The sequence below is a fragment of the Macrobrachium nipponense genome, chromosome 44, assembly GCF_015104395.2.
Source record: "Macrobrachium nipponense isolate FS-2020 chromosome 44, ASM1510439v2, whole genome shotgun sequence".
Lineage (NCBI taxonomy): Eukaryota > Metazoa > Arthropoda > Malacostraca > Decapoda > Palaemonidae > Macrobrachium > Macrobrachium nipponense.
The window spans coordinates 17,569,149-17,584,308 of NC_087221.1; the positions used below are offsets into that span (position 1 = coordinate 17,569,149).

Sequence of the window (15,160 nt, forward strand, 5' to 3'; positions counted from 1 at the left end):
AGGTAAGAATGCTTCTAATTATAACTAGAAGCAATTTATTTGGAATACCCTGTGCCAGGTAAGTATTATTCTAATTACAAATACAAACAATTTATTTGGTGTACCCTCGGCGTACCATCGGCTGGAATTTGTGCACGAATTTCCGTATTTGGGTTACATTATCACCGACGACCTAAAAGATACGGCAGATATTGAACAGAGGCGTCGTAAACTATGTGCAACTGGCAACATGATTGCAAGGAGGTTTGCCTTCTGTCACTGAGACGTGAAACTACTTCTCTTCTTCCCGTACTGCTACAGTATCTATGGGTGTTCCCTCTGGACGAACTATACCCGAGAGACCATGAGACGTATCACTGCTGTGCACAATGACATTCTGAGACGCCTCACAAACACTCCCCCGCTACCACTCCGCCACACAGATGTTCATAGAAAACCACCTGGACAATTTAAAAATCATTGTAAAGCGAACAATGTCCAGTCTGGTAACCCGAGTGAGAAACAGCAGCAACACGCTCATACAAAGCATCCTAAGGAGTGAAGCAAGAAGATCTAAATTGTGGGAAAGATGGGAAAATGAGGCCTTTGTCCCCTAAAGGACTTAATCTCTGTATTGGCAAGATGTCATCTGCAGATTTTGTCATTATTATATTTATGGTTGGTATTTTACTTTTTCATTTTTACTGTGATTACTATCAAGTTAAAGTTTTTTTACATTCAATTTTCGTATTTAGCCCTCTGGACCTGACTACTGAAACCACCTAAGGTCTCTAATTGAAATTTAAGTTATATAATCTGTGCACTAACTGTTACAAATCGCAATGCCTTTTTTTTCTAACCAATATTATTACTGTTATTACCAGTATTATGATTACTATCTTTTATGCTACCTCAGCTATTTTGTAGATAAGTACCGATTACTCATTTTTTTATCATGTTGTCTTATGTATCTAGATTGTGTATGTTACTGCCTGTATTTTGTATATTCCATGTATATGGCCCTGAGCTGAAATAAAGGATATTATTATTATTAATTATTATTATTTTTTATTATTATTATTATTTTTTTTTTTTTTTTTTTTTTGTGCTCTATCACAGTCCTCCAATTCGACTGGGTGGTATTTATAGTGTGGGTTCCGGGTTGCATCCTGCCTCCTTAGGAGTCCATCACTTTTCTTACTATGTGTGCCGTTTCTAGGATCACACTCCTTCTGCATGAGTCCTGGAGCTACTTCAGCCTCTAGTTTTTTCTAGATTCCTTTTCAGGGATCTTGGGATCGTGCCTAGTGCTCCTATGATTATGGGTACGATTTCTACTGGCATATCCCATATTCTTCTTATTTCTATTTTCAGATCTTGATACTTATCCATTTTTTTTTTTCCCTCTCTTTCTCTTCAACTCTGGTGTCCCATGGTATTGCGACATCAATGAGTGATACTTTCTTCTTGACTTTGTCAATCGTCACGTCTGGTCTGTTTGCACGTATCACCCTATCCGTTCTGATACCATAGTCCCAGAGGATCTTTGCCTGATCGTTTTCTATCACTCCTTCAGGTTGGTGCTCGTACCACTTATTACTGCAAGGTAGCTGATGTTTCTTGCACAGGCTCCAGTGGAGGGCTTTTGCTACTGAATCATGCCTCTTTTTGTACTGGTTCTGTGCAAGTGCCGGGCATTCACTTGCTATGTGGTTTATGGTTTCATTTTTCGTATTGCACTTCCTACATATGGGAGAAATGTTATTTCCGTCTATCGTTCTTTGAACATATCTGGTTCTTAGGGCCTGATCTTGTGCCGCTGTTATCATTCCTTTAGTTTCCTTCTTTAGCTCTCCCCTCTGTAGCCATTGCCAATTGTCATCGCTGGCTAGTTCTTTAGTCTGTCTCATGTATTGTCCGTGCATTGGTTTGTTGTGCCAGTCCTCTGTTCTGTCTGTCTTTCTCCTGTCTCTGTATATTTCTGGGTCTTCGTCTACTTTTATTAGTCCTTCTTCCCATGCACTCTTCAGCCACTCCTCTTCACTGGTTTTCAGATATTGCCCCAGTGCTCTGTTCTCGATGTTGACGCAGTCCTCTATACTTAGTAGTCCTCTCCCTCCTTCCTTTCATGTTATGTATAGTCTGTCTGTATTTGCTCTTGGGTGTAGTGCTTTGTGTATTGTCATATGTTTCCTGGTTTTCTGATCTATGCAACGGAGTTCTGCCTTCGTCCATTCCACTATTCCTGCGCTGTATCTGATTACTGGCACTGCCCATGTGTTTATGGCTTTTATCATATTTCCGGCGTTGAGTTTTGACTTGAGTATCGCCTTGAGTCTCTGCATATATTCCTTCCTGATCGTGTCCTTCATCTCTTGGTGTTTTATATCCCCTCCTTCCATTATTCCCAGGTATTTGTATCCTGTCTCATCTATGTGTTTGATGTTGCTCCCATCTGGTAGCTTTATCCCTTCAGTTCTCGTTACTTTGCCTTTTTGTATGTTGACTAAGGCGCATTTTTCTATTCCTGATGTCCCCAGATACAATCCTTACAGTCTGGATTAGGATATCTATTTCCTTGATGCTCTTACCATACAGCTTGATGTCGTCCATGAACATCAGATGGTTGATTCTGTTGCCTCTTTTCTTGAGTTGGTACCCAGCATCCATCTTCTGTAGTACTTTGTCATGGGAATCATGGCTACTATGAAGAGTAGTGGGACAGTGAGTCGCCCTGGAAGATCCCTCTCCTGATATTAACCTCTGCTAGTCTTATTCCAGAGCTTGTAAGTATTGTATTCCAGCTGCGCATTGTATTTTTGAGAAAGCTGATGGTGTTTTCCTCTGCCCCATATATTTTCAGGCATTCTATTAGCCATGTGTGTGGTATCATGTCGAAGGCTTTTCTTATAGTCTATCCATGCCATGCTTAGGTTGGTTTTCCTTCTACTGTTCTTCATTACCATTTTGTCTCTACCGGAGTGGTCTTTTGTGCCCCTACACTTCCTTCTGCAGCCTTTCTTGGTGGGGGATGGTGTTTGTCTCCTCTAGGTAGTTTTATAGCCTTTCACTGATGATACCTGTTAGTAACTTCCACATTATTGGTAGGCAGGTGATAGGCCTGTAGTTACTGGCTATATTTCCCTTACTCTTGTCTTTTTGTACTAAGGATGTTCTTCCTGTGGTCATCCATTTGGGTGCTTGGTGATTTGAGATACAATGCTGGAGTTGTTCTGCTATTCGTGGGTGTAGGGCCTGAAGTTTTTGAGCCAGTATCCATGGACTTCATCGGGACCTGGGGCTTTCCAGTTTGGCATTTTCTTTAGTTGGTGTCTGACTGTGTCTGTCGTGATCTCTGTGAATCTTTGTTTTATTCTCCCTGTTTCTTCTTCCTTGACTTCCTGGAGCCATGTTTGTTGTGTGATACCGGATTGCTCCATATGTTTTCCCAGAGTCTCTTACTTGGTTCGGCTTCAGGAATTTCTGGGTGTTGTCTTCCCCTCTTAGTTGGATGTATAGTCTTTTCTGGTTGGTTGCCGAATAGTTTGTTCTGTTGGTATCCCTTATTCCTGTTCATGTACCGTTGGATCTTATGTGCTTTGGCCTTAAGCCTCTGTTTTACATCTTCTATTGTGTTGTTTAGTCCCCTCTCTTGTACTTTGTATTTCTCGTTGAGTTCCTCCCTTGTTTTCTTGCTTCTTAGCCTTTTTTCTGCCATCTCTTTCAGTTTACTCAAGTCAGATCTCATCACCATGATTTGCTTTTCCAGGCGCCTTTTCCAAGGAGGTTGCTGTTTTGGTTTCTGTTGGGTTGGTGTGCTGGTGGTGTTGGTGTTCGAATCCCCATCAGTTCTGCTACTAATCTTGCTCCTGCATATGTCAAGTTATTTGTTTCTGTGATACTGGTGGTGCGTATTATGCCCATTATTTCATTGACCTCACTTGTTTTCTCCCTTAATTTCTTGGTGTTGTAGGCTTTCATGGAGGGGATCTTTGTTCTCTCTGTATCTGGCTCCATCCATTGTCTAATCTTTTCTACCCATTCCGTCCTCTCTGTTACTTCGTCGGTGTTTCTTCGTGTGTCGTTGTTTGATACCTCATCCTCCCTGTCGTTTCTTTCTTGTGGCATCGTCTCTCAGTTCGTCTTCGTGTAATTCGTTGTCGTGTGACACATTTCCCTTTCCAGTTCTTCTCTTTCTGATGGGGAGAGCCAGTTCTTTTTCTTTATGTTCCTTACTTGGTCTGCCAGCCTCTGCTCTGTTTGGAGGGTGTTATTCCTCTCATTCCAGATGTTGACCAATCTTCTTCTATATCCTCTCTCCGTCGGGTTGCTTCTGATGTAGCATCTCCATATTTTCCTTATTTTCTTCTCTTGTCCATTTCCTTCCTTTTTGCCCTCTGTAGCTCCAATCTCAGGCTGTTGATTACTGTCGTTGTGGTGATCAGTTGCTGGATGACGACCTCCAAGTACCTGACCGTCTTCCCCTTCAATTGGGTTGAATACCTGGTTGCCGGACGAAGCTCCTCTGTTGCCAGAGGTTCCATTTACGTCGTTGTCGTTTATTCCTTCATTTCTTTCCATCATTGCTGAGTTTTTTGCTATTTAACCCATAGCTGGACCCTATCCCATCAGGGATTGGTACTCAGGAAATTATGGTAAAGATCCTTTCCCAAGGAATCAACGCCAAGGAGAGCGGTCACCCATCCAACGACTGACCAGCCCCAATGTTGCTTAACTTGACTTAAGTCTATTGACGACCTAACCCACTCCTCCACGGCACCACATATTATTATTATTATTATTATTATTATTATTATTATTATTATTATTATTATTATTATTATTATTATTATTATTATTATTCTAAAGGCAATCTATTTGGAATACCCTGTGCCAGGGAAATATTATTCTAATTACAACTAGAGGCAATATATTTGGAGTACCCTGTGCCAGGTAAGTATTATTCTAAGTGCAACTACAAACAATCTATTTGGTGAACCCTATGCCATGTAGGTATTATTCTAATTACAACCACAAACAATCTATTTGGCATACCTTGTGCCAGGTAAGTATTATTCTAATTACAACTACAAACAATCTATTTATTGTACATTGTGTCAAGTATTAATCTAATTATACAATCACAGGCAATCTTTTACATGTACCTTGTGTCAAGTAAGTCTTATTCTTCGAAAATAAGCCAGAAACTCGTCTGTCTTACCTATACTTTGTTTTTTTTTTCTTCTATCCACCCGATTGTGGTGTTCGCGCATGGTAACACTGCATCCCGGGCTTTAAATAGTTATGCTTTGTGTAGGTTTTAGGTAAATGAAAGGATATCTGGGTGTACATTAGCGTATACAGTAAATTATTTAAACACTTTTCGTTGCAAATGTACGCCCAGATATCCTTTTATTTACCTAAAACTTACACATAACGTAACTATTTAAAGCCCGGGACGCAGTGTTACCATGCACGAACACCACAGGCGGGTGGACAGATGGAAAAGAACAGAGTATAGTCTGGTGGACATTTCTTCTTCGAAACTAAGATCTGACTTAAGAGTAAAATTCTAAGATGACAATAATACTAACATAGATGGTAATAAATAAATAAATAAACAAATAAACGATATCTGAGCCACCACTTGCTGCCTAACGACAATTTTTGTTGGCCTACTGGGGAAGCCAAATATTTTTGCGTGGCCCTTATTATTTATTTAACTAGTGTTATTTATCTATTTATTTTTATAATTGTTCTTGCACACCTCTACACAATAAATCAGACTTCGTGAGCCAGACCATTCTAGACGTATATATCTGCCCTAGACCGATGCCTGTTTATTTCGATGTATTTTGGACAACGTTCATGTTTGCCCCTCGACGAAGCTTTTCCAACTGGCTAAACATTAAATCTTAAACTCTGTACAAGTTTGTTTCGCCATATTTAACTCAATTCTGAGCGAATTTCCTTGCTTCTAGTTAGCATAAACGAATATCTAGATACCTGACTTATATAAGAAAAGAGAATTTTTCGTTATGCGACGTGTTTTTAATTCGAAATATGACTTGAATACGTCTCGTTGTGATTGTGAACTAAATTATTTTTTTCGTTAACAGATATGTTGACGGTATGTTTATTAAGTAAAAATATTACGTGATTCCGCTAGCTATTTTCACGATATTTATCTTTTATTTATCTTTTATCGATGTGAAAACAACAGTAAAATGTGTTCTTTCAAGCACAGTACTTTTGATTAAAAAGATTTTCTCTCAATTTTACCTACGGTTGTGTTTGATGGCATAAGTTTACGGGAGTTTTATCTTTGTTGCCGATACACGATAAAAGTCATTGGCAGCTTGAACAGTTTTCTCAGCTTCAGCTGCAAAACTTTCGGTCTAAAAGCACTATTTAGTAACTTAATGTGTTTTTCAACTTGACTCACGGTCGATGTTCGCCAAATCGCGGCCCATTTGTGAGAGAATACGAATGTTTACTGGTGCGCTTAAGTGTGAATGCGGTCTTCGGCTATCATGACCTAGACTCTTCATGATAGTAGAAATGGCTGAGCACCACAAAAATACTTGAGTTGTTAAGACTTAGATTGATGCTAAGCATGTGGGCAAATGTGAATAAATGAAGAATAATAGAAGAATGAGCTTAGATTAATAAGGAAAATTATTTGCCCATTAGAGCAAAGTATTGAGTAAATCAAATCCTCCTCGTCTTTCGTCTCTTTGTTTTCTGGATCTCTTCGTCTTAATGTCTAGCCATGCCAGCACCCTCTTTCCGTGGAAATTAGCGCCCAAATAGCTGGAAGTGCCCCCCACCCCCCTGCCGAGTGGCTGCCTATAATATATAACCTTAGATTTCATAATTCATTGAATCCCCCAGGTCTCGTTCATCAATTGCAGGAAGGCGTAGAAGTACTAATTCCGTTGAGCCAAAAATGGGGTTGGGGTATTTTCATAAGGTGGGTGGGGGTTATGGGTTTAGGATTAGGTTAAGGGACTTAGAATTTTTACATTCATATTCATATTTATGTGAAATGGTGGTTTTTTATTTTTCATCCGTAGAGTATATCTTGATCCAAGGGTTGGGTACTTTCAAGGGGTCGAGCGAAACCATGGTTCTCCTATCCGAAGAGTTCTTCGTGAGCCATTTCGGGTTCTTTTCTGAACTAAAGCGAAATATTTGGTGGTTTTCCCGTGGAGTCGTTAATGGTCAAAGTACATGAGGTTAAGATAAATGCAAGTTGAGGTTGAGCTGAAATGGAGTCTTTTTCCCTACTCTCGTTGGACGAGTCCGTTACGTGCTCGTCTACCGAGCTCAGAGTCCAGGTTCAATTCCCCGCTCTGCCAACGCAATACTAGAGGAATTTGTTTCTAGTGATAGAAACTCATTTCTCGATGTTGTTCGGATCCCACAATAAGCTGTAGGTCCCTTTGCTAAGTAACCAACTGGTTCCTAGCCACGCTGTTAGTCAGCTCAGTGGTCTGGTGAAAAGGGTTAGTTAGGTCGCCCTGTCTCTTTAATTATCGTTATGGATGGAGTGATGTAACAAGTAAGTGATGTGGGGGAAAATCGCTTTATAATTAAGAAAATGAAGGATAATCGGAGTTTTGCTCAACAACCAGACCTCTTTCACGGTTTTGTATTATAACTTCCTCAAATTTGGTTGGTGGTCTTTCTACGTCAAGATTTGATTGTTTTTTTCATAATTTTAATTTATTCATCGTTATACGACTTCAACCTTTGTAAATTTTTATCTTTCAAAGGGCTCCATCGGACAATTTTGAACTATAACGTATAACGTAATGAGGCAGTTTTACTATAAATTCACCAGTTAAAATTCTTGATAGGAAGTTAATGGAAGATAAATCATCGTTCATCTTTCATGGATACTATCAACATCGTCATTATTATCATCATAATTATTCAGAATAAATATTCAAGTGCTACTTACGTGATGCTGAGCTCAGTCCCACACAGATACCGGGCACCAGAATTCTTGGCCTTCCTGACAGATTCGATGATCCGTTCCACGTTTCCCTGATAGTCAAGAGCCCACTGGTTTAAGGAACAAGTTGCAAGTACTGCTACTCTCCCCATATCCTCGAAGTTATAGTACCTGAGTAAAAACGTCTGCTATAAACACTAGACTTCATGAATAATAATAATAATAATAATAATAATAATAATAATAATAATAATAATAATAATAATAATAATAATAATAATAATAATAATAATAATAATATAAAGATCTTTCCTTGATAGTGACCCCAAGGGTTTTAACCCAGTATGTATATCCAACTTTGTGGGGTGTTTAGTACAAGCCAGTAGTACAGGCCCGTTGGAGATGACTGTAAAATCATAAACAAAAGTCTGTGAATACCAAGATAATGACCCAAAAGAAATATTAGTCCTAGATAACGAGCCTCGAACTTTGCTGGGGTCACTATCTAGGAAAGATCCAATATAATAATAATGATAATAATAGAACATCCTTAGTACAGAAAGACAAGAACAAGGGAAATATAGTAAGTAACTACAAGCCTATCACCTGTCTACCAGTCATGTGGAAGCTACTAACAGGAATCATCCGTGAAAGGCTATAAAACTACCTAGAGGATACAAACACCATCCCCCGCCAACAGAAAGGCTGCAGAAGGAAGTGTAAGGGGACAAAAGACCACCTCCTGTTAGACAAAATGGTAATGAAGAATAGTAAGAGAAGGAAAACCAACCTTAGCAAGGCATGGATTGACTACAAGAATGCCTTCGACATGATACCACACACAGGGCTAATAGAATGGTCGAAAATATATGGAGCAGAGGAAAACACCATCAGCTTCCTCAAAAATACAATGAGCAACTGGAATACAATACTTACAAGCTCTGGGATAAGACTAGGAGAGCTTAACATCAGGATATGGATCTTTCAAGGTGACTCACTGTCCCCACTTCTCTTCATAGTAGCCATGATTCCCATGACATAAGTACTACATTAGACGGAAGCTGGGTACCAACTCAAGAAAGGAGGCAACAGAATTAACCATCTCATGTTCATGGGCAACATCAAGCTGTATGGTAAGAGCATCAAGGAAATAGATACCCTAATCCAGTGTGAGAATTGTATCTGGGGGCATCAAGATGGAGTATGGAATTAAAAAATGTGCCTTGGTCAACATACAAAAAAAGGCAGTGTAACAAGGACTGAAGGAATAAAGCTACCAGATGGGAAAAGAAAGTCAAAACTCAACGCCGAAAACATGATGAAAGCCACTAACACATGGCCAGTACCAGTAATCAGATACAGAGCAGGAGTAGTGGAGTGGACGAAGGCTGAACTCTGCAGCATAGACCAGAAAATTAGGAAACATGACAATATACGCAAAGCACTACACCCAAGAACAAATAGACAGACTATACATAACACGAAAGGAAGGAGGGAGAGGGCTACTGAGCATAGAGGACTGCGTCAACATCGAGAGCAGAACACTGATGCAATATCAGAAAACCAGTGAAAACGAGTGGCTAAGGAGTGCATGGGAAGAAGGACTGATAAAAGTATACGAAGATCCAGAGATATACAGACAGGATAATGACAAGCAGAACAGAGGAATGGCACAACAAACCAATTCACGGACAGAACATGAGACAGACTAAAGAATTGGCCAGCGATGAAACATGGCAATGGCTACAGAGGGGAGAACTCAAAAAGGAAACAGAAGGAATGCTAAATGCGGCACAAGACCAGGCCCTAAGAACCAGATACGTCCAAAGAACGATAGATAGGAATAACACCTCATCCATATGCAGGAAGTGTAATACGAAAAACGAGACCATAAACCACATAGCAAGCGAATGTCCGGCACTTGCACAGAACCTGTACAAAAAGAGGCACGATTCGGTAGACAAAGCTCTTCACTGGAGCCTTTGCAAGAAACACCTTGCAGTAATAAGGGGTACGAGCACCAACCAGAGGAAGTGATAGAAAACGACCAGGCCAAGATCCTCTGGGACTATGGTATCAAAACAGATAGGGTGATACGTGCAAACAGACCAGACGTGACATCGATTGGCAAAATCAAGAAGAAAGTATCACTCACTGATGTCGCAATACCATGGGACACCAGAGTAGATGAGAAAGAGTGAGAAAAGACTGATAAGCATCAAGACCTGAAAATAGAATTGAGAAGGTACCCATAATCACAGGAACACTAGGCACGATCCCAAGATCCCTGAAAAGGAACCTGGAAAGACTAGATGCCGAAGTAGCTCCAGGTCTCATGTAGAAGAGTGTGCTCCTAGAAAAGTGATGGACTCCCAAGGAGGTAGGATGCAACCTGGAGCACCACACTATAAAAACCACCCATCGAACAGGATGACTGTGATAGACAATATATATATACATATAGTGTATATATATATATATATATATATATATATGCACTATATTATATAGTGTATATATATATATATATATATATATATATATATATATATATATATAGAATGCTAGTTAGATCAACGCAAATATTGTAAATTTATCTCTTTTTTTTTTTTTTTTTTTTTTACAATTCCCTTTGCTTATATTACTTTCAGCCCTACAAGAACATGGACACTAGATAAGTGCAAACGTAATACGTGTGGTTATAGTACAAACACGGGGAATGAAAGTGTGGTGTACGCTTCTCTGCATATCGACACGGCATGATCACAACATTGTAGAAGAAGTGTTGAATTCTGGTGGTGCTTCTACCCGTATTTATATGAAAACGGTTGTCGAGAAAGTCAGGTAATCGATTACGATGGTCGATGTTCCGCTAGACTTCTGACAATGTGGGTTCCAAGCTATGCTGCATATTAATAATAGCTTGTTTACATATAAATTCCTCAATAACGGAATTTTTATCTATTATAAGTGTAACTGGAACCTAATTTTCAAACTTTGTAAATCCTCTTTTACAGGATTCAGTTACCACAAAAATTTACCTTTGCACAATTTCCCTTATTTTAGCTTTGTTAAAAGCGAAGACATAGGATCTGGTGTATTTGGCTGAAGCCATATTTTAAAAAAGCATATTTCATAATATAATAAATACATTATATTATATATATATATATATATATATATATATATATTTATATATATATATATATGTGTATATATATATATATATATATATATATATATATATATATATATATATATATATATATATATATATATATATATACACACACACATATATAATATATATATATATATATATATATATATATATATATATATATACATATATATAATAAAGAAATCTAACCTATTTCTAAGGATAATTATTTTGTCTATTACGTTAAAGTACTCCAACATTTAGAGGGGACTTTGCCTCATGCATCAAAGTCCTGTTTTTGCCTTTAACCCGTCTGCGACATAACCTTTGTTGAGCGGTGTTGCCTTCTCTTAATAAGAGTAAATTGAGATGGGCGGGAGCTACCAGACGTCCACTATGACATCTCTCCCTCTCTCTCTTTGAGAGATTGGGTTATCGCGATTAGCATAATTTCCGATAAGACATCGTAACAGTTGTATAAGCTCCTGTTTTCTTAAACACCATAAAAACAAATAAATCAACCTTTCCACTAATAGCAAACGGAGATTTTCATCTATTGCTCTTGGCTATAATTGTTCATATTAAAACGGTTATGTTGAAATGAAGATGGAGGAATTACCTGGCATATATCACCTTACCAATCTGTTTACCTGCCACAGCCGATTACTAGTAGAGAAGCGAAGCAACATACCCCTTAGCAACGGATGCTGTCTGTTACACTACTGTCGACTGAAATGAGTGAGTCACTGACCAGTTTGCCGGTGAGCCAGTGACTAGGATAATGCTGACCGCCACTATTAAATTCTGGTTTTGGGGAGTAAGTCAACCACAACGATATTTCATCACCAATGCTACCTGAGTATGGTAAATTAAGTACTTTGCAAATCGTAATAATCCTACCACAGAAGCAAATAATATACAACAAACATGAAAGGAGTTAATCGAACTTTTGTGCCTGCACTCGAACTAGCAGTGTCAGAATGCTACTAGAGGGTCTGCTAGCTTAGTATTCGTTGAGGACGTCACTGGCGTGGTAGGGAGGGGGGACGGGCTGAATTATTTTTATTTACAGCTATAAATGTTCCTCAAACATAAAGAGCAGTTAGTATGTAACCTATCTACTGTGCCGCGCTGGTGTGGAAACTGCATGTGCAAATATTCTTATTATTTCCCTGCATTGTCTCGAGTTGGCAAAAGTGTACTATGAACACTAAATAATCCATGAAATGTCTGAAAACACGGTATAAACAGCCTTCCTGGACACCACTAAAAGTCTAGTAACATTTAGCTTGATTATTCATTTGTATGTGATCTCATCGACATTACCAACTGATGCGCTCAGTATGATATGAATGACTCACCTGGAATGACTCATGACATTTAGGCTACAACGGAAAGCAGCACTGGTGCACTTCCATCCATTCAGGACTTCTAAGACTGCAAAGAAGCGGGTTGGAGTGGTTGGACAGCAAGATAAAGATGAATGAAATAATGGAAACGAAGTACAAGGATCTAATGGGAAACCGGGGAGGCAAGCCCTACAATTGCACTAAGGAAAAGGCCCAAAAGTGGATGCATGCAGCCAGGGCTGCAAAGAACCTCAAGCACTCTAGTAATAGTACTACACCTTTCGGCCTACACTAACGATGCTAACCCCGATGCCCTGAGTAGTTTGTTTGATCTTATGGTGGTTTTACGTTGCATGGAACCAGTGGTTATTCAGCAACGGGACCAACGGCTTTACGTGACTTCCGAACCACATCGAGAGTGAACTTCTATCACCAGAAATACACATCTCTAACCCCTCAGTGGAATCCCCGAGAATCGAACTCGCGGCTACCGAGGTAGCAGGCCAAGACCATACCGATCATGCCACTGAGGCGCTCACGCTGAGTAGATGAATGCTTTTCCTGAAATTCTCTGAAGGTATATTTCACTTTAAATACAACAGCAACCAGATTATTAGGAAATGGCTACACACCACCACCACTGAACAGTGCATATCTGTGAATACATACGAGTACAAAACTGGCTCTTTAATTCCCACATTCGCCTTTATCACTTCTACATTTGTACAAAGTAGCAAGTAAATCTCATTCACATATGCCTTTAAAAAACCATGGTCAGCCACTTGTTTATACTCTCGCTACCATACTGCATTACTTCACTTGTAATCCCTTCAACAGCTGATGTAGCGGGGCGAGGCGAATCCCACGACCGAACAAACGTGAACCAATAAATTCGACCATACGCCTACTTTCATCATTATATATATATATATATATATATATATATATATATATATATATATATATATATAAGTGAGACCACAAACTATAAGAGAAACAACGTACCAAAAAGTCCTCTGATTTTATAAAAGTTGCACTCCTGTGGAATTAGTGTCAGGAGTGTCATTTCATTTTTCCTCGTGGGGGGCAAAGGTTAATTTGAGGCCCCCGCCCCCTCCTGAAAGAGGTGGGGTGGTAACCAGCTGGGGGGCTCGGAGGGAGCCGCTGTAAGAGCCCCCGAGAATATTTTTAGAAATATTAATAAATTAGGAGCAATTTGAAGCCACTTATATAGGAAATTTGATAAGGTAGTGGAAATTTCTAAACACATCAAGTTATAAAAACTACAGTATTGGTCCTAGAATATTTGCAATTTAACCTATGCATTAAATATAGCTCACTACCTACACAAAGGTCTTTCAGGAAGATCTTAAGCTTGGGAAAATGTGTAGAGATAAAATGGAAGTACATAATTTTAACAAGGTTCATCTAAGGAAATTTCAAAATAAACATATGCTTCGTGCATTTAAGATATTATCTACTGCATTAGTGGATATCTTCTTGATCATAATTTTGCAAAATTATAACAGCATATGTCATAGTTAAGATTTTCAACAAGCTCCTTTTCTGAGGCCATGAGAAGCAAGTCATTCAAGCCCTTATTTTTCATGGTAGTTCGTAGATACGTTTTCATTAAACAAGCACTGAAAACAGTCATTCATTGCTGGCAGTAGTTACTGGAGGGGTGATGAGAATTTTAACAATTTTAAGAATTTCTGAGTAGGCATATTCTAATGGTTTCAGTTCATTATACAATTCAAAAATCCTTAGGCTTTTCATTCTTAGTTAGAAAGTGACTCGACTACAGAAATTTGGGCATTTAGGATTTCATCTATGTGTATATCCTTATAAAACTGTACTATGGTAGAGTTTCTAATAATTTAAAGCATTAGAATTACAGTCAAGTGCATTCATCGCTGTTATCAGTGGCATGAGTGAATCTATTATCCATCTCAGAGATAAATCTGTCTAATAAGTGAACTCAGCCTAGCTTAGCTGACATACTTTCTAATAACATTACACATGACACTCACAAACTAAATTCACCTTGGAAGCTGTCTTGAAATGATGGGAATGATATTCACTATAATATTATCATCCACTGTTCACGAAATCTCTCCAACTTACCAACCACTGGCTGAGCGTGCTTGTCACTGTTGTGTGAGTCGGGGTGGCCAACTGGCCTTGGCGTTGAGTGTCAACAAAGTATGACATTCGGTAGAGATTTAAATTTTCATAACGTGACATGTGAAAAGTTTTATTAAATTATTAAATGCATAATAAATTATAGCGTAAGCATGAAAATATTGACCACTCAATCAAAAGCTGTGAGTGACAGGTCATTAATTTATTTGTGAATAAAGTGATTAGATGTCTCAGCACTTAAAGAAAACTGCCTTAATACTTTAATGGGTGACTATTTTATGTTATGTGTTATTTACATTGTTCTGAAAATGTTACAAATAACTAATTTCAATTAATCCCTCTCTACACTTTAACCTTATTTTTATTTTTTCGACACTTTGTTTCGTGAACAGTGACCTTGTAATAATTGTACCTATATATAAATATTGCTGTAAATTTATTTGTACATATACATTTTCTAACCTTTAACGAAGTCACTGCTAAGAGCTACAAAATAACTATACCCTATTTTCTTTAGTATAAGCTCTGCAGAAAAATTAATATTATATTTTGAATAACTTGATTAAT

The 15,160-nt window shown here is 38.5% G+C and overlaps 1 protein-coding gene across 5 annotated transcripts in view; it reads right to left on the bottom strand.

The window, feature by feature from the left end:
• LOC135204057 (glutamine-dependent NAD(+) synthetase-like) overlaps positions 1-14,657 on the bottom strand; it is a 71,634-nt gene extending 56,977 nt beyond the window's left edge. Inside the window, exons 1-2 of one of the 5 annotated variants that reach the window (XM_064234023.1) lie at positions 14,576-14,657; positions 7,946-8,110 (exon numbers count right to left, since the gene is read on the bottom strand). In XM_064234023.1, the coding sequence (XP_064090093.1) occupies positions 7,946-8,091 (146 nt within the window). In that variant the 5' untranslated portion in view covers positions 8,092-8,110; positions 14,576-14,657. Of the gene's footprint in view, positions 1-7,945; positions 8,111-11,737; positions 11,890-14,481 lie in introns of those variants that run through there. The other 4 variants (XM_064234026.1, XM_064234025.1, XM_064234024.1 and 1 more) reach the window with 4 other exon arrangements.
• Positions 14,658-15,160: the final 503 nt, after the last annotated feature.